Here is a 23,419-nt window from a genome sequence, read left to right on the forward strand (position 1 = left end):
ACATCGATCGTATCGTGTACATTTTAATCTTAGTTCCAAAGCACGTGAACAGTTTGCTAACTAAATATGTAGCCCTAGTGAAAAAGGGTACCTACAAGTCTCGCGAAGCTTAGGTGTAAAAGGGCATAAGTGTTAGCAGGAATTTACGCCCGCCTGAGACTTGTACCTACCTACCCTTTTTCAATAGGGCCACAGAAATACATATATATAGGTACTCTGGGTATCGCACTTAATTATTTCAAATTGAAGAACCACTTGAAATTCAACACATTCTGCGATCCGCAAATTTAATCTGTAATTGAATTATGTAGAAAATTAATAAAACGAACGAAACTATTTTCTATACCAATTATAATATTATGAAAAACAATCTTATAGTCTTAAAAACTAGAACATAAAACCCCTCCAGTACCATCAGTCCATTTTCCCAATCTGTCTACTTTACCAAACGGTCTACTTTCTCGATCTGCCTAATTGCTTTTCTCAATCCGTCTAATTACCTATCGGTCCACTTTCCCGATCCGTCTAATTACCGATCGGTCCACTTTCTTCATTGGTCTACTTGACCAAATGGTCCGCTTTTCCGATCCCATGTAAAATGTTGCCAAGACGAAACCACAAGGCTCGGACTGTCAAAAAGTTATCAGATATCTTGTAGAGCCAAGCTTCTAACTCTACAAGCTCTAACATCACAAACTCTACACCTTAGTCAAAATACGTGGCTTGGCCGTTTTTTTTACTACAAAAACTATTGTATAATAAAAAATAATGAATAGATATCACCTTCCGCCCATGTGACGGTAGCGAAACGGCCAAGCCACATATGTTGACTAAGGTGTAGAGTTTGTCATGTTAGGGCTTGCAGAGTTAAGCTTGGCTCTACAAGATATCTGATAACTTTTTGACAGTCCGGGCCTTGTGGTTTCGTCTTGGCAACATTTTACATGAAATGTTTTTCATGGGATATTGTTTACTGGAATGATCCCAGACATTTTGTTCGTTGTAGTCACAAAACGGTAATTTGCTGCAACGCAATCAGTTATATTTGATTAAATACTGTCAGAACAATGACGGTGTCTCACTCGCACCTGTTACAATACCGATTTGTCGGTCCTCTGTGGTTGACACATATTGACTTGGCATTATGCTGGCACTAAGCGTTTTTGGTATTCTGTGAAACTGGTGGCTTGTGTGTAAAAAAAATACATTTCGCGAATCGCCAAATGAAAGTTCGCGAAGTTGGTACTATGCTACGAAACGAGTGAACCAATGCCTAAAGTAGACAACGTGCTCAAGTAGACAGATCGGGAAAGTGGACCGTTTGGCAAAGTAGACAGACCGGGAAAGTGGACCGATGGTAAAGTGGACACATCGCGAAAGTGGACCGTTTGGTAAAGTACACAGATCGCGAAAATTGACCCTTTGGTAAAGTAGACAGATTGGGAAAGTGGACCGATGGTACTGGAGGGCATAAAACGGTGGTAAATTTTATTGATAGTACGATATTGGCGCATAAGTAGGTAGGTACTCGTTAAAATTACATACTTCGCTCCTATATTAGAAAGGGCCTTCTGCTTGATGTACATTCTTATCGTTAAGAGGGGGCGTAAAGCCAGGAAATTAGAAAGAGACAAAAGTTTTGGCGCGCCACGTGAAACTTGCGACGGAAGATTTAACGCTCGCGCGGGTTTTGACGTTTTTCCTCAATATCTCTACTAAATACTTACCACGTACTTCCGTTTTCAATTTTACTAATTAATTTCCTTGGCTATATCATTAACTATTTTGTACTAAAATTATACTATTACTGCTATGGTATACAATTGAAATTAATTAAAATTTTACAAGTTTTCGTGATTTTTTTCTTACGAGCTAACTTGAACAATTTAAAATGTTTTTTCTTAAAGTTTGCTCTCGCATATATGGTATTATTTCCGAGTAAGTTTTTTCTTAGCATTTGCCCTTAATAAAAACGTTTAAAAATTCAATATAAAACTACAATTTGCCCCCTCTTAAGCTCTCTATACTCGTGAAACATAAAATATAATAAAGCTATATAATATAAGAGTAAAAACTTATTGATATTGCCGTCTACTCTGCTTGTTTCTTTCGTTGTCATGTAATTTTACGTCGTCTACGTATGGCAACTTACTTAAAAGATATATGTGCGTATGATATTACATGTTGGAATTACACACTAATTCTTATATGCTGATACTTCTTCTTCTTCCTTTTTCACTGCTTGAATCAGGACCAAAGACATAACAGCGTTCACTACCTGTAAAAAGAGAATATAATAATTTATTATTTTATATCTATTTATTTATTCTTTTCTTTAAGGTCAACAGAACTATTTTGCGCTGTAAATAATATGTTTTATTTGCTCATTGCATTTGCCTTTGAGCGGTACCCAAAATATAATTCTGGAAAAAGTAGTAGTAGAAATTATTAAAACATGTGTATTTCTTGGTATAACAATGTATTGTGTGGAAAAAAGGTGATTTAATGCCAAATGCTAAGTTTAAAAAACTGCAAATAAGGTTTTGGTTTAATCAGATTTTAAAACAAAAGAAGTCTCATCTGTGGATAACATTTTATTTAAAAAATAATAGTAAAATAATCTTTACGCGCATATATGAAAATAAGACTTATTTAGGTAGCGTGCGTGAACTGTGTCTGTGGTAAAAGGGTAATTTGACAGTCAATCTGAAAACTTACCCTCCTCTACCTCCTACACCTACCCACCTCTTAAACTAATTGATAATAGCAAACTCTAATCAGTTACGTTTGATGCTGACTGTACCCATGCATATACAGGGTGCTGCCTGTAACAGGAGAAATAAATTAAACTAAGATGTTCAGCAACTTTTATAATTTAAGAATCCTTTAGACTTCCTCTTTTTCATACAAAATAAATATTGCCTTCAATGTACGCTGACATCAGTGTGTTTGACGTTGCTTGTCACGCTTTAAACATAACAAAATTTGCAATACATTGCGTCTTAGAATAAACTTTAAAGTGTAATAAAAATTAAAACATGAGTTATTTTCAAAAGTTGTTGAACAAATGTTGGTCAGTTTGAGGAGTGCAGCCTACAGTTTAATTTATTGCTCCTGTTACAGGAAGCACCCTTTATAACTATGACCCTTTTAAAAAAAAGTCGAAAGCTTACCGCAACCATGCACGAGGCTAGCACGATGCCGGCCAGCCAGCCAGTCTTGCCCTCTAGGTACCAGGTGAGCTCGTCCACGCATCCGTGGAAATAGGCGTTGCCGGTGACCGAGTCGCGGCACTCTGCTGGCAGAGGCTTACGCATATTTATGTAGTCGATGGGCCCATCAGAGCCACAGCAGCCGATCTGCAACATTAGTATTTTAACTTCACTCTGCATAAGGCACAGACAAGACATCCTCCAGACTGAGCATAGAAACGCTACCCCATCGCTACCCCCTCTGCCACAAATATACGGTAGTTTTACTCCATTTTTAGGGTTCCGTACCCAAAGGGGAAAAACGGGACCCTATTACTAAGACTCCGCTGTCCGTCCGTCCGTCCGTCCGTCCGTCTGTCACCAGGCTGTATCTCACGAACCGTGATAGCTAGACAGTTGAAATTTTCACAGATGATGTATTTCTGTTGCCGCTATAACAACAAATACTAAAAACAGAATAAAATAAAGATTTAAGTGGGGCTCCCATACAACAAACGTGATTTTTGACCGAAGTTAAGCAAAACGTCGGGCGGGGTCAGTACTTGGATGGGTGACCGTTTTTTTGCTTGTTTTGCTCTATTTTTTGTTGATGGTGCGGAACCCTCCGTGCGCGAGTCCGACTCGCACTTGGCCGGTTTTTTTGAGTCAAAGTGTCTTTGTGTGACGTCCGTGTCTTTGAACGGACCAATCACGGCACGGGACTCGCTCACCTCGTCCCCCCGCACCCCAGTATTTTTGGCAGCATCGGTTTCATGAAATAATTACTCTAAACTCCGTCTAGAGGATTCCTAGTCTGTGGCATATGGTAAACGTACTGGTGCTTGACGCATGTAATTTTGAAACTTAAGTCATTGTCAATAGAGGTGACAGCAGGGTGTCATCTATTGGGCACTAGCATGTCGAGCACTAGTACGTTTACCTTACCATAGCAGTATAATTTTAATATAAAGTAGCGCGGTCAGATGTGTAGTGGAGTATAGTTTGCCTTTTTTTTAATTCACTCAGTATATTTCTCTCTCTGCACCAATTGTAGGTAATCGTTGGCCCAATGATTGACTGGTAGAAAATGCCTTTTGGCGTTAACTCCGTTGTATATGTTTTGTGCAATAAAGTTTAGATAAATAAATATGTACTTAGAGTAAAATTTTAAACAGAAATATATTTTCAAAATACTTAATTGAGATAAAAGGTAAAAAACCCACGCAACGGATACTTCTAATTCCCTGGCTTCAAATCCCCTCTTATTAACACGTTCGCAACGCAACCTACTGATCTTCGATGACCACTGGACTCAAACAGACTGAATTTATTATAAGATATTGCTCTGTGGCAGGTCAGCCTGAGAAGTAGAAACAAAAGATACGTCTTTGCCACTAATGAGACGAATTAACCATCACTGCCACCTTTAAGATTATGACCAGACCAGAGGTTAATGTACTTCTTATGATACAATTAGATAAGTAATGCACTGTAAAATTTACCCCGAGACCATTCGGTTATGCCTAACGTCATGCACCTCTATGCGCTTCCCGCCCTGCCTGTCATTTGGAAAACGCGTTTTGCTGTTTGCTTCGTTAGGTGTTCCGGTTTTGTGATGCTTTTTACAGAGGAACTGGCAATGTTAGTGGAACTGGAAAAATCACGGCGTTGTTGGGTCTCCCGATTGATAGATAAATGTTATTTTATTTGCTAACAAACGCACTGGTGCTTGTTATTGATTCAAGGGAAAATATTGTGGCTATTGTGAGAGTTACGAACTAAAACCAGGAACTATCACAATAGCCATAGGTATATGGTAGCTGTGGTGAATTACGTTCTCCGTTAATTTTATTGGTAGTTACAAAATTGCATTAAAAATATTGAACGGGTAGAAAATTAACAAAAATAATAATATTAATTTCTATAACGAAATATGTAGTATAATCTGAATACCATCGTGCTTTGCAAGTACATATCTGTATGCTACCTCCTGTGATTGGAAACACTTACACCGGAGGGAAACAATAATAATATTTATTCGCCCAATTACACGAAAAAAATTACAATATTCAGGCTGATTTTTTATATCTTTACACTGAGGGTGATTACATAGGTCATTTTAGGTCCGATTTTTAGATGAGGCCAATGCGGAAAACGCGAAAAAAGAAGCTTTTTCATACCATTTTTGTACATCATATTTTTTATAGAACAGCTGATTATTTTTTTCAGTTTCGGGGTTGGCCCCATAGTGAGAGTTGTTCAGTATGAGTGGGAAGAAGAGGAAGAAGCATCCAACTTTCTTCCCCTTCTAATTTTATTTTTACCTGAACATGAGCTACATGCATGCCAACCGAAAGAAATTATGGAACTTCATGCTTTCTTCCGGATGGGACTTTATTATAGGGGATCTTCAGCTGGAGAGAGAGATTCTTTATTTGTGAAAACATAGGTAAAATGATTGATCTTACATAGTAGTTTTCGTAGTCTCACCATGCTCTGCCAATAGTGGAGCCGGACTATTTGGAATGGAACTATACGCTAAACAACTGAATGAGTTCACGATGTCGGGGCGGGTCTCATAAGACTTAAACAACTTGTAAGTATATAGGCTGATGACGTGTTTCTTACCCCTTCTTGTACCATCCTCAGGATCTCCCTGCTGCCCTCGTGCTGCGGGTTGTTCATGAGCCGCACGATGACGTCATTGATCAGGGGCTGGATGCTGGAGTCGTACGTGGAGAAGTCCAGGACCACGCACGAGCCGATCAGCCCGAACACGAATGCGCCGATTTGTGATGCTATGTACTGAATAAACAAAAAGAGTCTTTTATATCATACTCGTAATAAACAAAATTCTAAAAAATCCTCGGCTACGCTAGAAACGTCAGTAACAAAAAAACCGACAGCGAACTTTAAGTCGTTATACTTAGATTCTTAATGGTTATTCAAAATGAAATAAGTAAATAGAATTTCAAATTATAAATGAATAGGCTGGTAATGTGACCATGAGCGAGCCTCAGGCCCCGCGCTGCACATTGAATTAGTAGGTTTATATTAGTTTTTGTGTTGTACACATATACAACACAAAACAAATATACAGGGTGCTTCCTGTAACAGGAGCAATAAATTAAACTAAAGGCTGTACTCCTCAACTGACCAACATTTGTTCAGCAACTTTTTAAAATTATGAATCCTTTAGACTGCCTCTTTTTCATACAAAATAAATATTGCCTGTTTGACGTTGCTTGTCACGCTTTAAACATAACAAAATTTGCAATACATTGCATCTTAGAATAAACTTTAAAGTGTAATAAAAATCAAAACATGAGTTATTTTCAAAAGTTGCTGAACAAATGTTGGTCAGTTTGAGGAGTACAGCCTACAGTTTAATTTATTGCTCCTGTTACAGGAAGCATCCTGTATACCAATATAGTAATATTACTATAAAAGCACTATACAATCCTCGACCGGGATAGGAATTACCGGCCTTTCCTCGGCTTCGCTCGGTCCTTCTCAGTAATTCCCTATTTCCAGAACTTAATACTTACCGCATAAAGTAACATGATATTTTCCATAAGCGCCGCTCCGCATCCCAGGAAGGCGACCACCATGATGGCGAGCGACCCAATCAAGATTATATAGATCCCAATGAAGTATTTCTGAAGCTCCAAAATTCGCATCCATTCATTGAAGCCAGGTTCTATACAGATCCATAGGCATAGCGCGAATATTGAAATGCCGAACAGCTGGAAAAAAGAAAAAATTCTACTTGAAAACTAATCATAGATAACACAGTACTCATAATCAACTAAAACAGTACGGATTTAAACCATGAGTTGACACTTGACGTTTACAAAAGTGACTGCGTAAACTTGATAACAGCCCATCTCGTTCGCACTGATGTATTGGGTGCGATTGAATTTATGCAGTCGCTAGCGTAAATATCAAATTCCAACTCGTGGTAGGTAGCCGTGCAGGCCAATACTGATGTAAAAATAGGTATGATATGGTTTTCATCTTTGGTGACTGTGTAATTTTAATACAATGTTACCAGTTTTCATTGTGAGTTTATATAGGTACACTAATAACAGCATGGAAGGTTTTTGACATTGTGTAGGGAAGAGTGGGGTAGTAGCTCCATTTTCCCTTCGAATTGTATAGTTTTTATATTTTAGCCTAAAGTATCTATGTAACTAAGAAGTATATTAAATGAATGAAATAAAAAATCCCTACAAAAAAACACTATAGGATATTGTAGAGCCCATACACTGCAGTAATAAAACGTAGCGTCAAATACCAATAACAAAACATTGCTCGAGTGAAAATCAATTTTGGCGAGCACAGCAACGCAATGCACGTATAGCCAGTATAGACGGGGAGCTACCCTGGAAAATGGTAAACCAATAAGATAAGATAAAATTAGATAAGATAAGATAAAATTAGATAACATAAGATACAATTTATTTCATTGAAAAATATCCAAAAATTAAAACAATCATAATACGCTTAAATAGTTACTTAAATATTATAAATGTACAATCATGGGTTAGAAAAGTACCTAAACATAAAATAAAAGATCTTGTAAGCAAAAATTGTAACTGGCTCTAACATATTTTACATCAATAATGAGAGCAATGAAACTGTACAGTTTGTTATACTATCCTAATTACTAGATCCACGCATCTGACAGCTTTTTATCGGTGGAGGGCAAAGAATACAGGGCACATCATGGATATGTAGATGCAAGTAGGTATAATAGAGTTCTGGGCGTAGTGTAGTATTAAGGGTAGGTATAATTATAAATTTAATTCGAGTATCTATAAACATTTTCAAGCGTTCTGTTGAGGGAAACAAGGGCCGGGTGACATCTAACGGTACCTATCCATATTGTTCGCCCAATGTATGAATGTTTTTTATTCTAACGATATAAAGGAACCGCAATCCGAGACGCCCCAGTGTCTAAATAAGTTATATTCGGCGCTTACCACGTATTAAATTTGCTGGTCTTTCACTTTGACCTCCACAGATGAACAGCTACCAGACACCCGGATCAACATTGAGGATAGTTATAGCAAACTAAGGGCCACTTGCACCATCCCACTTCACAGTACAATTTGACACTGGATTAACGGTTTAACCGAATACCAGTATATAACAATAGTAATTCAGTTTTTCAATTTGCCGGGGTTAGCTCTAGTGTAGTAAAACGCACAGTTTACGTCAGACCCTAAAAGCAATAAAACTAAAGCCAAGATAAAACACGAACAATAGTGATGTCGGGGGCTAAAAGTTTTATAATCTCATTAATGCCGTGAGTGCGTCGACTTTTATTCGGCGGTAACTGATCCAGCCATCCTTGGAACCCTTATAATAGCCTTGTTTTTGCCTCCCCGATACATAGTCGGAGATTAAAGTGGAATGAGCTGAATTTGGATTATTTTGTTGCGTGTACACCTACGGATACAGGAAAACCATCCTGGAAAAACAAATTGGTCTGACACAAATTGGTTTTACTTGTTGAAGTGAAAAACATTCCATTGTTTCTGATTTTGTTTTAATAATTATGTGGTGCAAATATTGAATTTTTACTTTAACTGTGGAGAAGACTGAGCAGGAAAGCGAACCCTGGCGCTAGGCCGGGAAAACGCTAGGTTGAAGAAGAAGAAGACTTTAACTAGCGACCCGCCCGGCTTCGCACGGGTTAACAAATTATACATAAACCTTCCTCTTGAATCACTCTATCTATTAAAAAAAACCGCATCAAAATCCGTTGCTTAGTTTTAAAGATCTAAGCATACATATAGACAGACAGACAGACAGCGGGAAGCGACTTTGTTTTATACTATACTATGTATTTGGCTACGGAACCCTAAAAACTGTATCAAAATCCTTTGCGTAGTTTTGAAGATCTAAGCATACAGACAGACAGACAGCGGGAAACGACTTTGTTTTATACTATGTAGTGATAGTGATATACATTCCTATTAGGTACCTAGTATATAGCGGGTGTGTCCTGTAACACGAGCAAAATATTTAACTGTAGGCTCTTCAAACTAACCAACATTTGTTCAGCGACTTTTAAAAATAATCAAGACTTTAGACTTATTTTTCATACAAATTACATAAGTAGGTATGTATTGCCTTCAATGTACGCTGTCATCAGTGTAATTGACGTTGCTTGTCACGCTCAAACAAAACAAACTTCGCAATACATTGCGTCTAAGAATAAACTTTAACCTTTTCGACGCCGTGTCAAACATAAAACTGTCAGGCTGACGCCACGTCACCGAAGTGTCGAAACTGAAATTGAACTTTATGCATATGCACGTAGGCCTATGTTGCTCTGTGATATGTGACCGATTAATCGGTCTTTGGAGTTGAACCTACGTTGCGAATATATCGGTCATTGGCGTCCAAAAGGTTAGACTGTGCGTAAAATAAAATTTACAAAGGCAATACTTCACCCGTTTGCCAATATATGCTATTTTCAATTTGTAACCCTAAAATAAGTAAAAATGTTTATGTTTATTGTTTAACTACATTACATAGTTATATTCATTTATCTGGCAAAAGTTTGTTCTTTTGCTACTTTAGCATTGTCAAAAATTCCCGTGTATAAACTGACAAACGACAAGACATCCAACATTGGCAAGTTTCACAATATTTAACCTCCGTGTCAGAGGGCCTACCGCAAACCAAGTTCGACGTGTTGCCTCTCTCACGCACTTGGTAATTCGTACGTAAATATGACAGGGAGGCAACACGTCGAACGTGATTCGCGGTAGGCCCTCAGTTCCCTCTTCGTAATAGACCTTTGTTTTCCACGACTCCAGGGACGCACTCAACTTGAGCAAATAGGTAAATTGGTAACAACAAAGTCATAAACAAAATTTGTCTTGATGTATCTCGCGCAAGAGTTACTGGCTGTGGCATGGATAAACTCAACTTTTACATGTAATTTGTGACCCATCTCGTAAATAAGAAAATCGTAATTCTATTGTTTTTTTCTCGTTACCTATCGCCACAGACAAGACATCCTCCAGACTGAGCATAGTAGCGCTACCCCCTCTGCCACAAATACACGATAGTTTTACTCCATTTTCGAGTCAAAGTGTCTTTGTGTGACGTCCGTGTCTTTGAACGGACCAATCACGGCACGGGACTCGCTCACCTCGTCCCCCGCACCCCAGTATTTTTGGCAGCATCGGTTTCATGAAATAATTGCTCTAAACTCCGTCTAGAGGATTCCTAGTCTATGCCTATGGCAAAGCTCAATATTCAGTAGAATGTTAGGCAGTTGTCCCACCAAGAGCGAGTAACCGATTAGCTATCGGCGATTTTCTCGCCCAAGAAACGAACAAAAGATAGGGATCCTGTGTTAGTAAAAGAGATACATATATTTATAGTTCATCGCTGGCTGTTCACACTGCCGGCGAGAACACTCGCTCTACTAGTTTATCGCCGAGATAAGAGCGATGAGATGAGATAAAACTAGCTCAGCGGTACTCGCTCGGCGATGCTCGCTTGGTAGTTGAACTCAAGCTGAAAGACCAATCTGCGACGTCTGCGTGTTCGGCTGCACTGTCCGAGCGAGTGAAGCGAGTAATAGCCCGTCGCACTCGAACACTCGCCTATCGCCGAGCGACAAAACTATTGAAGCTAACGCTCGTTTCTCGCCGCTCGCCCACTCATTTCTAGTTTATCGTTCTACTCGCTTATAGCTCATCGCTTGCGGTGGGACAACTGCCTTAACCAACAAAGGTTTATAAATGACAGTGAAGATAGTGTAAAATTATACACTCATTTTGGATACGAGGAAATTAATATTTAAGTAGTCATTATATTTTATCGTTAAAATAAACCGCGCTGTATTTTACTTTTTAATTTTTAATATATTTCGGTGTATGTAGCCACGTGGAAATAATATGAATTCCATACAAAGAACTTTATTGTGATTGTTCGTCGTTAAATATATAAGTAGGTTTTTTTTGGGACGAACACTATAAATGTTAGATGGCGTAGTAAAAAAAGATATACCTATTTAATAAAGAATATCCTTAGAGTAGAAGTATACTTATATTCAGTTTCGATAAAAAGAGTTACCCTACTTAAAATCTTAATACCTACCTTCTTCCCTAAGGTAGGAAAATCATTTTCCCACTGGCTGCCTACATATTATACGAAAAGTGAACTTCTTAACCAGGAGAGACGAAAAGTAAGTAACTTATTGCTTACCTACTTATTTTTTAATATCTTATTTGTTTGTTACCCTAATAAAGTTTATATCTTAGCTTAACTTTGTAGTTAATGTGTTTACATTTAAATATTGAAATGGAATGTCGCCCAGGAATTTTCAATTAATTAAGAAGGTAGGTACGAGTTATTTATTCACACTTCATTTTCATCAATGTTCGTATTTTGTTTTTCTCGACTCAAGTCTGTATATTATTTTGTATTTCGCTTATTATTTGTGCTCCAGAAACTCTGATGAGACGTCTTTCCAAGTTAGTAATTTAATCATAAATCTGTATTCTAACGATTTCAACTGAGCCTGCCGAAAGTTAGGCGATGCAAACAAAATAACCGTGAAAAGATGGGAGATATTGCTGCTACTAATTTAATATACTATATTTATAGTAGCAATTATGCTCTATTTTTTTTTTAATCTTTAAAAACTATCTATAAAATGTCTCTCCAAAGCTACCCGCTTCTGGAATGGAACCTAGAATGCTGGCGGCGTTGCCCCTTTGAACCCCTTTATTATGCTCATTGATAAATTGAATTCAAGGTTAACAGAACCTTGATCATATCTACGTTTTATTATACTTTCAGCCACATTCGAACAATAAGATACGTCAAATATTAGATATTGAAGCGATGTCAGCAATGACGTTTCTTTAAACAAAAACGTCACTTTTGACACTTGTTTGAGACTGACATAGTATCCGTTCCATATCGTTTCAATATCTAATATTTGACGTATCTTATTGTTCGAATACGGCTGTTTGTCTACAAAAGCCGAGGCAACAACGCCGTTCGCAATCCATTAGTGCTCGCCAAATGATGCGGAAAGTTGACTTGTACGTTTGCACAGTTTGTGGAAAAACCGGCCAAGTGCGAGTCGGACTCGCGCACGGAGGGTTCCGCACCATCAACAAAAAATAGAGCAAAACAAGCAAAAAAACGGTCACCCATCCAAGTACTGACCCCGCCCGACGTTGCTTAACTTCGGTCAAAAATCACGTTTGTTGTATGGGAACCCCACTTAAATCTTTATTTTATTCTGTTTTTAGTATTTGTTGTTATAGCGGCAACAGAAATACATCATCTGTGAAAATTTCAACTGTCTAGCTATCACGGTTCGTGAGATACAGCCTGGTGACAGACGGACGGACGGACGGACAGCGGAGTCTTAGTAATAGGGTCCCGTTTTTACTCTTTGGGTAAGGAACCCTAAAAATCATATAATGCTCGGGCTACCGTGCCGTGTTCGTCATTAATGCTCGACTACACACCCTGATATACGAGTACGCTGTGAAAAATGAGGGGCAAAGAACCAATACCACTTTGTATTAAGAAGAGCTAAAATATTATAATATAACTGGCGACCCGCCCCGGCTTCGCACGGGTTAACAAATTATACATAAACCTTCCTCTTCAATCACTCTATCTATTAAAAAAAAACCGCATCAAAATCCGTTGCGTAGTTTTACAGATCTAAGCATACATAGGGACAGACAGACGGCGGGAAGCGACTTTGTTTTATACTATGATTACTATGTAGTGATTATATTAAGTCTTTATGTTGTTATTACAGTTTGGTACAAGTAGGTATTAGGTATTTATTTGAAAATAATTTATCCCGCAAAACAGCCTCCTTAATGCAGCTTTACCTATACTTTTTATGTGTCTGCAACAATTTGATTACTGTTTATACGACAACGGTTTCACTCACTTGAATTTTTAGTCGCTATTGGCGACATGTTTCGGGCCCTTCGGGGGTCCATCCTCAGGCTCGAGTGCTCGCGGCGACTGCAACTCGTGCACTGATCGCGCCGCCCGGCTCGTCGCTCGTTGCGCGCGCGCTGACAGGGCGGGGGTGGGGGGCGCGGTGCACTCCGCATCCGGAGTTGTCACGTGAAGGTTTGGTAGGGCGGCTGTATCGAGCCTGAGGATGGACCCCCGAAGGGCCCGAAACATGTCGCCAATAGCGACTAAAACTCACTTGAAGTGAGTGAAACCGTTGTCGTATGAACAGTTTAAAATATGTCTCACGAAAGTTTAATATCGATAATTTAATTACTCTTTGTTTCTGTACAAAATGGTGAATGCAACGCTTAAGTGCATGAAAAAAAATATGAATACCATATGATATCCAGACAGCGCTCTTGTCGACGCTAGACATGTTCTCGAAGCGTACCTACACGAGACAAAATTAATGCATTTGATAAGAATGAGAGCGTATACGTCGTATTATTACCTATATACATACATATCTCTATCATAAAAACACATTTAGAATCGCGTCTGGGCGCCTCGGTGTAACTACGTTTGCTCCTTTTCGGAGCCAAAAGGAAGGCTTTTATTTACTTTTTTTGGGATGTTTAAAAATTTATAGCATCGTAAAAACTCCCACCGTGCTCGTTTGCCATGCAAGAGCCGCTCTAAGGGAGCTACGAATATGACATCATAATAATATGATTACAATGTACCGAATATACTGAGTTGGTAGGTGTGATGTTAAGCACCCCGACAATGTGAGAGCGCAAGCTTACCTACACAGTGTAAAAAGCTTTGCTATTTAGGATTTTATGGATTATTTACCCATGTGTTTTTCTTACAGAAAATATAACACTTCGTTTTCCCTCTTTAGCCACATTCAATTGAAACATTTAGAGTGGCAAAAACTATTATTTCTGTCGCAGTGGCCCGGTTTCTCGGGCACGGCACGGCGACAGCCGTCAGTCCCGATTTCCGCTGTATCTCCTCCGAGACACCTGCGAAGCTGGAATAATAAAGAGTTTTACAACGTTTCAAAATGGGAGTTTTTCCCGCAATTCAACCACAGCGTGCACTTAAGGGATTTGAATATCTTATATAGTAGGTTTTATCTATTCCACGTAAATTCGGGACAAACGGATTTCCTACATTTTAAGTCTTAAAACAATTCCCTTAACACGAATAGCGAGGTGCGTTAAGACAATTCGGCTTTCAGATTCACGCGAAATGCTAAATCACCGCGATTCCGGATCCGAAATAGAAAATAAATCCGTGAGAAGGCAATTTCATATAAATTGCAATCATATGGGTAAAACTGACTTCTTTACGGGTCTGCCCCACGACTTAACGTTACAGCGTTTACGGGGAAGATTGCGGAAAAATAAATTTCGCAAATGGAATGAGACGCCACCGAGAGCTCAGAGTCAGCGAATAAACTGGGATTCGAGAGTTCAGCATATTATTTTTATTGCTGAGTACCTCTTTTATTTTGACGCTATTTATATTCAAGATGTATACTTAAATGCTGCTTGCCCATGGGATCTATATTGGAATCCCTAAAATTTTATATCCTATTTTTGCAAGTGATTTTAGGATACACGTTGTTAGGGATCGCAAGGGAGACCCTTGCCCATGCCGGTTTAGTGATATCAGTAAAAAAATGGAGATTGATTAAAATGTTTATTAAAGATAGAGCGTGGTTAAGTAAACCTCATGCGTAAGCTTCAATAGTCCGTATCCTTAGTATATCACAGAATAAGTAAAACATAGTATTATCATACAGAACAGCCACGCACCGCCCCGCCCCGACTCGAATTACCTCGCTCCGCGACTGGCCGCGACATGAATGTGTGCGTAAGTCGCTCTACTGAGAGCATGCCAGAAGTCCGTCAGATACACAATGACGCGTGTACAGACGTGCCGCGCACACATATAAACGCAAATCATTTTTGATGTATGGCGTGTCCGCCCTGTGGTTATATTTTTGGTATTTCTAATATATTAAAGTGTGTAACAGGTCTTTCAACATCCACTTATAATTTGAAAACGTTACATGTTGCGAAACTCGAAAGAACCCATATTGTTTAGTTAAAATGTTTTCCTACTAATCAGCCACATGATGAGAGCCCGGTCATCACAAAACTTGTAAGCTTAGTTATTAGTTACCAAGAGGGAAGTTAGCAGCAAACAGCGCACATTAGCGGCACGTGGCGGCCGGTAAATCTCCGGGCTTGTCCGCAACTTGGCTACGTAGCGGTTATTAAGTAAATCCAATGATACAAAACAAACAGTTCATCGTAATCATCAAAATCGAATTTAAACATAGGAGCGTGCCCTTTAATGCCGGTTGAGTTTGTAACAATGTACCTACCTACATGCTTTTCAGGAAAATTCTGAAATGTTTTTTTTTTTAAAGCGTAACCGTTTATCAACAAAATTATTACCTACTTATTTTTTTAGGAGAGAAATGGGGTTTTTATTGAAACTATGTAGGACTATAGAGACATTATGTGTAAATAGTAAATATTAGTAAATGATGGTCTAATAAAAGTTATTAAGTAAATCTCATGAAATATTTTAGCTTTTGATTTAATACCTATTCTCTTTAGCTTATTTACGCTGTTATAAAAATACCGATCACTGGGACAGTCAGCATCGAAAGTAATGAATCAGACTACGAGTCAAAAATATTATCTAAAAGTTTACAAAAATGTACTGCTCCAGTTCGCACTAAAAACCGATTCGCGTGATTTTGGTCGATAATTGTACCTATAGGTACATTTTTTTGCCACTACGGATGTCGATTTTTCCTTTTATAGTTACCTACCTATCTATATGTATACATAAACACTTTTTTAACAAATTTTAAATTGTGGTGCATGAATAAGTACCTACTTAGACAGGACTCATTTTGAAAACGACTTGAGTCTTAATTAGGTCCTTAAAGCCGTGAGTCTGTATCAGTAGGTACTGTCGAAAACAACTTGTGTCCTTTTAGTCCTTGCATATTTTTAGTATCATGACGACTGAGTCCTTTTAAAAAGAACTCAAACCTCAAGGTCTGACTTTCGACAGGCGTGTCTCACTCCGCGATTTCGTCGCTTTGCTACAGGTAGCTAAAAGTACATCCGTTCGGCCCCAATTTTGGGGAAAGCCATAAGCCGCGCGTGGCGCTGTCGCAACCTAGCGGCCATATCTGTGCTGATCGTAACAGACGCGTTTTGTTAGAGAGTGAGTCTTCTGTACTTAGTACTATTATTTATTCTGTGATTTCGAGTCAAATTGTCTAAAATGTAGTCGTCGTATTTATACGCGATAAAAGACTCCCTCATCACTAGGGTTTGCTCCCGGTACTGAGTTTGTATGGCGAGAACCGGGAATTCCCGGGAATTCCCGGTTCTCGCCATACAAACTCAGTACCGGGAGCAAACCCTACTCATCACTATCACTAGTCCAAGATGCAGCGCAGAACAAATTTAACTCCTCATTAAGCAACGTAAACAACCACGCCTAATGGCTCGTAAATTGGAGAGGCGATACAACGCCAAAAACGTAGCACTCCGAGTGTCGTTCAGACCGCACCTGAGCGTTCGTTAAGGTGTTCCAGTGCAAATGAGAATAATTGTCGGAGTTACAGCGGAGTCGGTTTCGATAATTGAGTTTTGGATTTACGCCAAGATGGAAGATTTATTCAAAAGTGATAGTCAAGGGTTTAGATAACAATTGCTATTACCAAAGACTACTGTTATGTAGGTAGCAAGTCTAAATGTTATGTACCTACACTATCACTTCAATTGACATCAGGATCGAACGATCAAAAAGGAACATTTTACCACACATGAATTTTAGAAAGTAAAATACTAAGTACCATATATTTTTCTTCGTTACGTTAAAAGAAAAATACGGATTTAAAAAGATACAACGGATACAATACAGTGTTCTTAAATTCCTAGGAGTATGAATCAGCTATGACAGTACGGTACTCGGAAGGGGGACAGTGGGCTTATCGCTAGATAAAGTTTCACGGAGATACTGAAATAAACAGCTCGTGTTGATATTAACATTATATTCCATTACATGTTAAAATATTTTCAGCACACTAACTGGTAAAGGCTCTCTTGATCGTTCAAAAACGGATAGCAAAGTTGCATTTTATTCACATGTGAGGCAAAGAAATCAAATGGAAATTTGGAGTTATTTTGTAATGTTTGCTGGTAGAATTGACTTTTTTTTGACTGAAATAAGCAATTCGTGTTGATATTATATTACAATTAATTTTAAAAATATGTGACGTTATCTATGAAAAGGGACCTTATTGTCGATGGCGCTTACGCCGCACAGCGTCGCGCGGCATTGTATTTATATCGGAGCATCGTTAATAATGGCGTAACCGCCATCGACAATAAGGTCCCTTTTCATAGATAACGTCACATATTTTTAAAATTAATTGTAATATAATATCAACACGAATTGCTTATTTCAGTATCGCTTTACGGGCTTATTTATGGGTAATTATTTTTTTCATTGAATGTAACCAGATACTGAGAAATTTCACATTTTGGCAAGGTTATAAGCGTTTATACTGTGAATTTTATTTATTCACAAAATATATCAATCCTCGTACTTTGGTTACCTACGTACAAAGTTTTAACAGGTTTTATTTCATTGTTTTTGGAGCTATAAGATATGTACTTGTAAAATGAATCATATAGGTATTAGGTAGCTTTATCTTACGAATCAAACTCATCATGAAACATAGTTCTAGAGAAACCTAAAAATAATCCTTATAAAACGCAAAAAGTTAAGTTATTTTTGGTGCTAGAACTACGAAAAATTATAAAGTTATTAAGCAACAGACTTACCTATGGAACTAGGTACTTAGGCTGGTTCAGTCCACTGGTATAGTATCTGATCGAGCAAGCCTTGTACTACTGCCACTAGTGTTTTGTTTAATATTTATGAGGTCTTAACCTATAAAATAGATAGGGTACGGTAATTTTCAAGTAAACACAATTTGTAGAATTAGGGCTCATTTAGACGGCGCGCGAAATCGCATGCGATTTTAGTTACATTGCGGACCAGTACGGTTACCATCAGTTTGTCACTGACATAAACACCGTCGAGAACGTAATTTACTTTCTATACATCCCGTTTGCACTAATATGCGAGTGCGAGCGAGATGTATAGAAAGTAAATTACGTTCTCGACGGCGTTTATGTCAGTGACAAACTGATGGAAACCGTACAGTGAGGTTACAACAATTCAGCCGACCGATCAAATAACGCAATGTAATGAAACTCGAATGCGAGTTCTCGCACCGTCTAAATGAGCTCTTAGTGTCAAATAATTTTTAATGCTTGTCTCAATCAGATACACTGTATTATATTACATATATACTAGCGACCCGCCCCGGCTTCGCACGGGTTATCAAATTATACATAAACCTTCCTCTTGGATCATTCTATCTATTAAAATCGCATCAAAATCCGTTGTGTAGTTTTAAAGATCTAAGCATACAGACAGACAGGGAAGCGACTTTGTTTTATACTAAATATGTAGTGACTACTAGAGCCCGTACCATGCGTCACTGACGGTGTCAAAACTGACATATACGCTATCGAGAACGTAATTTACTTTCTATACATCTCATTTGCACTTATATGCGAGTACGAGCAAGATGTATAGAAAGTAAATTACGTTCTCGATGGCGTTTATGTCAGTGCCAAACTGATGGTAGCCGTATTGACTACGAATGATTTTAATGCGCAATTGTGTACTTTATTCGAAGTGAACACTTGAAACAAAAGAAACATGAGGTCAACAGGATGCATGACACATACCCATAGTACGACATTGAAGCAGAAGAGTGTATACTTGATGCAGTAGATCTGCGACTCCAATTTTCCGACTCCCGGCCCTTTGCCTTCACCTTTTCCAACCGCCATTGCACTAATTCACCTCACTTTTTTTAAAATTTCGTAACAATAACGTTGTCCATTCGCAAACTCGATCGTATTGTAACTGGCTAGCTGTTTTGTTATCTACAAGATAAGGTGCTACATTAGGTAGGTTATCTGTGTTTGCTCTGATAAAAAGTACGAAAAGATAAGGTTATAACGAATTGCCACACCTTACTTTATTATTACCCTTGCTCATTACAAGTCAGGTGAATTGTATATGCTGTACTGGAGACGTATACGGATATTTAAATAAAGATATTTGAATTAACTACCTTAAATAAATAAATAAAAAATGTTTGTGAAAATAGATATAATAATTAAGTAATAAAAATAGTGTTTAGGTAATAATCTAATAATCATTCAAGTTGATGTAACTAACAATATTCTGTGGCATAATGTTGTCTAGAAACTTTTAATTTGATTTGAAAGTGTGCAAGCGAGATGTACCCACTGAGATTAACATCGAATAAAATCAATGTAACCCTAAGTTGTACCTCAAGCGTTATCCTCAGATAATTAACTCAATACTTGGTACCTAATGATTAGTTAAGTGACTCACGATTGAGATTTGAGTCAGCAATACTCGGAACTGTCTTAAAGCATACCGGCAATAGTTGATTTTGCTATAAATGTCTGTAGAAAGAACGTGATTTAGTCGACAAGCGGAGTGACAGATTTTAGACAGAAACACTTTCAAACTATGTATCTTGTCGCATTAATATTATAGTTCGCTAAAATTTAAACGTTAATAACTATTTCATAGTCCTCATTTCACAGATTGTGTAAGGTTCAACCATGTTTAATAAATTAATAATGTGTACATTTTATGTATTCGGATTAACGATTGCTACTGACCACTGGCTCTAATTTTCGGGATCATCAACGATTCCTTACTTGTAGTTTTATGTGGGTCCACGTTTATAAATCAAGTCCATCGATACTGGCTCGACCGGAACGTGTTCGAAATCCGATAAACGGATTCAAACTATATAGGAAATGGATGCGGCCGATATAAGCTGTACACATAAATAAGGAAGATGTACGACGTTTTAGAAAATCCCCACGCACGAGGCGTTCTCGTAAATCCTACGGTTGCAACGGCATAAATTTTAGCATTCGTGGGGAGAATCCCAGGCGTTTGAGCTTTAAAAACATTTACGCTGCCACGACACCGCACCGGGGCCGCCGGTAATAAGGTGCATTGCACCGTCTTACTAGTGCAAATAGTGCAATCAAATACCAATACCTTTACATATAAAATAACGTAGTATAAAGGATGACTAACGCTAGACCGGGCCGGGCCCGGGCTGAGGCGTCCGATTTGTCATTTTATATGACGGCTGATCGGTGATCACGTGGTGCTTTCCATATAAAACGAAGCTCCGCCGCCTAAACCATTAAATATTACGGTTAAGAACCGTCAATGTTTGATTAAAAAAACAACAAAAAGGACTTTAACGAAAAGAAAGTTGGGCATTACAGGTGATTATGTAAAGTTTGTCTTACACGTCGGCGAAATATAAAAATTGTTACGAACTACACCATATTTATTACCTACCTACCTCTCAGATCATGGTTAGCCGCGATTTACTATTATTTTGATAAATTAGCACCTTTTACACATCACCGCGATGATGGTCATAAAAGTACTAACACTGCTGGCATTTAGGTTTAACTATCAGCTATAAGTACTAAAAACTGTTAGGTACTTAATATTAATGAAATGTAAATGTTACTATGGTAGCTGTGGTATCTTTAGTTTAGACTAAGAGTAATTTATGTTTATTTTTTTAAGAATTTATGTGACATTAGTTCATTTGGATTGTTTGTTTTTAATTTATTTTTATTCGTGTGTAAATCTTATATAATTATCTTATATAATAGTTTATAGGATAGGCATTATATTTTAATTCGAATACTTATTAACTATGTAGAGCAACAACACCAAAATGATTAAATACAAATATATGTAGTTAAATTATGATTCAAGCCAAAATTATTATAAATACTATTATAGCTACCTATTATACTTAGCACCTACATACTTACCCTTACTTTTTATATCGCATCTGTTTCATTTCAATAGCTCGCGATGCACTCTCACTTAAAAGTAATCCGACAGAAACAATTCTCAAGCCAAGCAGAATAAAGATCGTAAGTAACTCAATTTTCGTGTACAAATACGTCCGTTCGAGTACGCAGTTGGCATAGCGGTGAGTATTTACAAAGCGCCAAGCGCACTCCCCCTTCTCAGCTCTTCATTTCGCGTGCAAAACGTGGCAGGGCTGACAGAAAAGACGATGAAAAAGTGAGAATACAGTGAAATTTTAAATGTAGCAAACGGCTGTTATGGGTTGTAAGGTAGAATGTTGGTTTAGTCACAGAAGATCACCCCGCCCCGAATGACTAGCTCACCCAGCGACAGATTGGCAGATCTGCAGGTCGATGTTCGATTAGCAACGCGGTTATGAGCCTGATTTAGTTAAATTATGTTTTATCCCTTTCTTTCGAATACATAAGACAAAATGACAGATAAGGACAAACGATTATTAGCTAATTGAGGTTCGTGTTTTCGCGCGTTTATGAACAAGGGGTTAAAAATATTTCTGTACTAAGACGAGTCCGTCACCCTAATTTCGAAAAATTATCATTACATTACGATGGGCATTTTCACTTAACTGTGCACCTTTAACGGCCGGTTAGCAATCGTTACAAAACTGACGATCAATGACAGATCCCATACATTTTGTCAGGAATGTAACGGTTAGACGTTAAGTACTGAAACACGACTTAAGTCGCGCTTTAAGGTGCACAGTTAAGTAAAAATGCTCTGATAATAAACGATATAATATAGTGTGATATCAGTATTAATTGGTACTACTACTACGTTTTTTCAACCCTGCGTATTTCAAACGGGGCTCGCAGACATGGGTAAATAATTTTCCTGATTACTGAGCGTCGTCTTCGGTGTGCTCCCTATCGCGAGTTGTCCCGACCTCGGAAAATATTAAAAAGTATGTTGAATTGGAAAACACGAGGGGTTCCGTAATTTTAGTTTTCATTATGTAAAATGAAGTTGGCCTATTGTACAATTTATGGGCCGTTTTATTAAATTTATCGTTGTCCCCTGCATGAAGGTTTTTTCAAAATTGGGATTTTTCATGTTATTTCTACTCAGAATCACGAGCTCCTTTGATCCTAATAGGAGAAAAAAAGTGTCCCAAAGTTTCCAATCATTTTTCGATCTTTCCATTCCGTGATCGCCATAAAAAGTCTATGAAACATGGTAACGGAATAGGAAAAAACCTTGGTACACTTTTTTTCTCCTATTATGATCGAAAGAGCTCGTGATTCTGAGTAGAAATAACATAGAAATTCACAATATTAAAAAAAAAGTGTAGGGGAACACTTTTAATAAAATGGCCCTATATACGCCTCTTTTTGTGTATAGCACTTGTTAGAAAAGTAACTGAAATTGACGTCAGCGATGCAGAGTAAGCTTTATTATAATAAGTAGTCTGCATCAGTCGTTCCCAAAGTTGACTGAGCTCCGACCCACCTAACAAAAACTCCCAAATTCGGGACCCACCTCTTGGCCGTCTCAAAAAGGGGGCATAAAATATTATATGTAACGCTCAGATTCTGATGTCCTAGTAGTTTCAGGGCCTACTATTCGCTCGAGACCCACCAATGGGTGGCAAGTTGGCAACCCAATCATTTGAGAAATGCTGGTCTGGATGGACCAATTTAAAGTTTTATTAGAGTAAACAAACTAATTTACATTTATTACTCTGTAATATAACACTTTTTATGTTTAAACATATGTACATAGATATAATATTTATAATTTATAGGTAGGTATTTAATACTTATATTGAACCGGGTTTTAGTAGTTGCATTCTGAAATTCTAACTGAAATTAAAAAGAAATAGTTCGACTGAAGATCAAATCGTGTTTCAGAGAGGACTAAGACACGTACACACTCTCTGTCACAAGTTTGTGAAATAAAACATGTGCATATATAAACAAGTATAATAATTATTAAACTTTTCTCATACCGTATCCGTTATCGTATCTCATTATTTTTATTATTGTGGAATAGAATCAGCTAAAGTTTTCAAAGATCCCTAGGCAAATATAGGTAATATTGCTATGTATATTTGAACCCTAAGAGTCACACAGGGCATGCAGCCGACTTACATCTAAAACTTCTCGATTGGTCTCCCAGGATACTCGACGACGAGTACGACGGCAAAATTGATTTCCGTA

General features: G+C 37.9%; 1 protein-coding gene across 1 annotated transcript; it reads right to left on the reverse strand.

Annotated features, from left to right (window-relative positions):
* Positions 1-2,089: 2,089 nt before the first annotated feature.
* Positions 2,090-19,293, reverse strand: LOC134662815 (tetraspanin-2A). The gene is made up of 5 exons (XM_063519123.1): positions 19,031-19,293; positions 6,740-6,937; positions 5,820-5,996; positions 3,174-3,359; positions 2,090-2,278 (listed from the first exon to the last, which is right to left on the reverse strand). The coding sequence occupies exons 1-5, from the start codon at positions 19,133-19,135 to the stop codon at positions 2,198-2,200; spliced, it is 747 nt and encodes a 248-aa protein (XP_063375193.1). The 5' UTR covers positions 19,136-19,293; the 3' UTR covers positions 2,090-2,197.
* Positions 19,294-23,419: the final 4,126 nt, after the last annotated feature.

Source organism: Cydia amplana, chromosome 3 (assembly GCF_948474715.1).
Source record: "Cydia amplana chromosome 3, ilCydAmpl1.1, whole genome shotgun sequence".
NCBI classification, from domain to species: Eukaryota; Metazoa; Arthropoda; class Insecta; order Lepidoptera; family Tortricidae; genus Cydia; species Cydia amplana.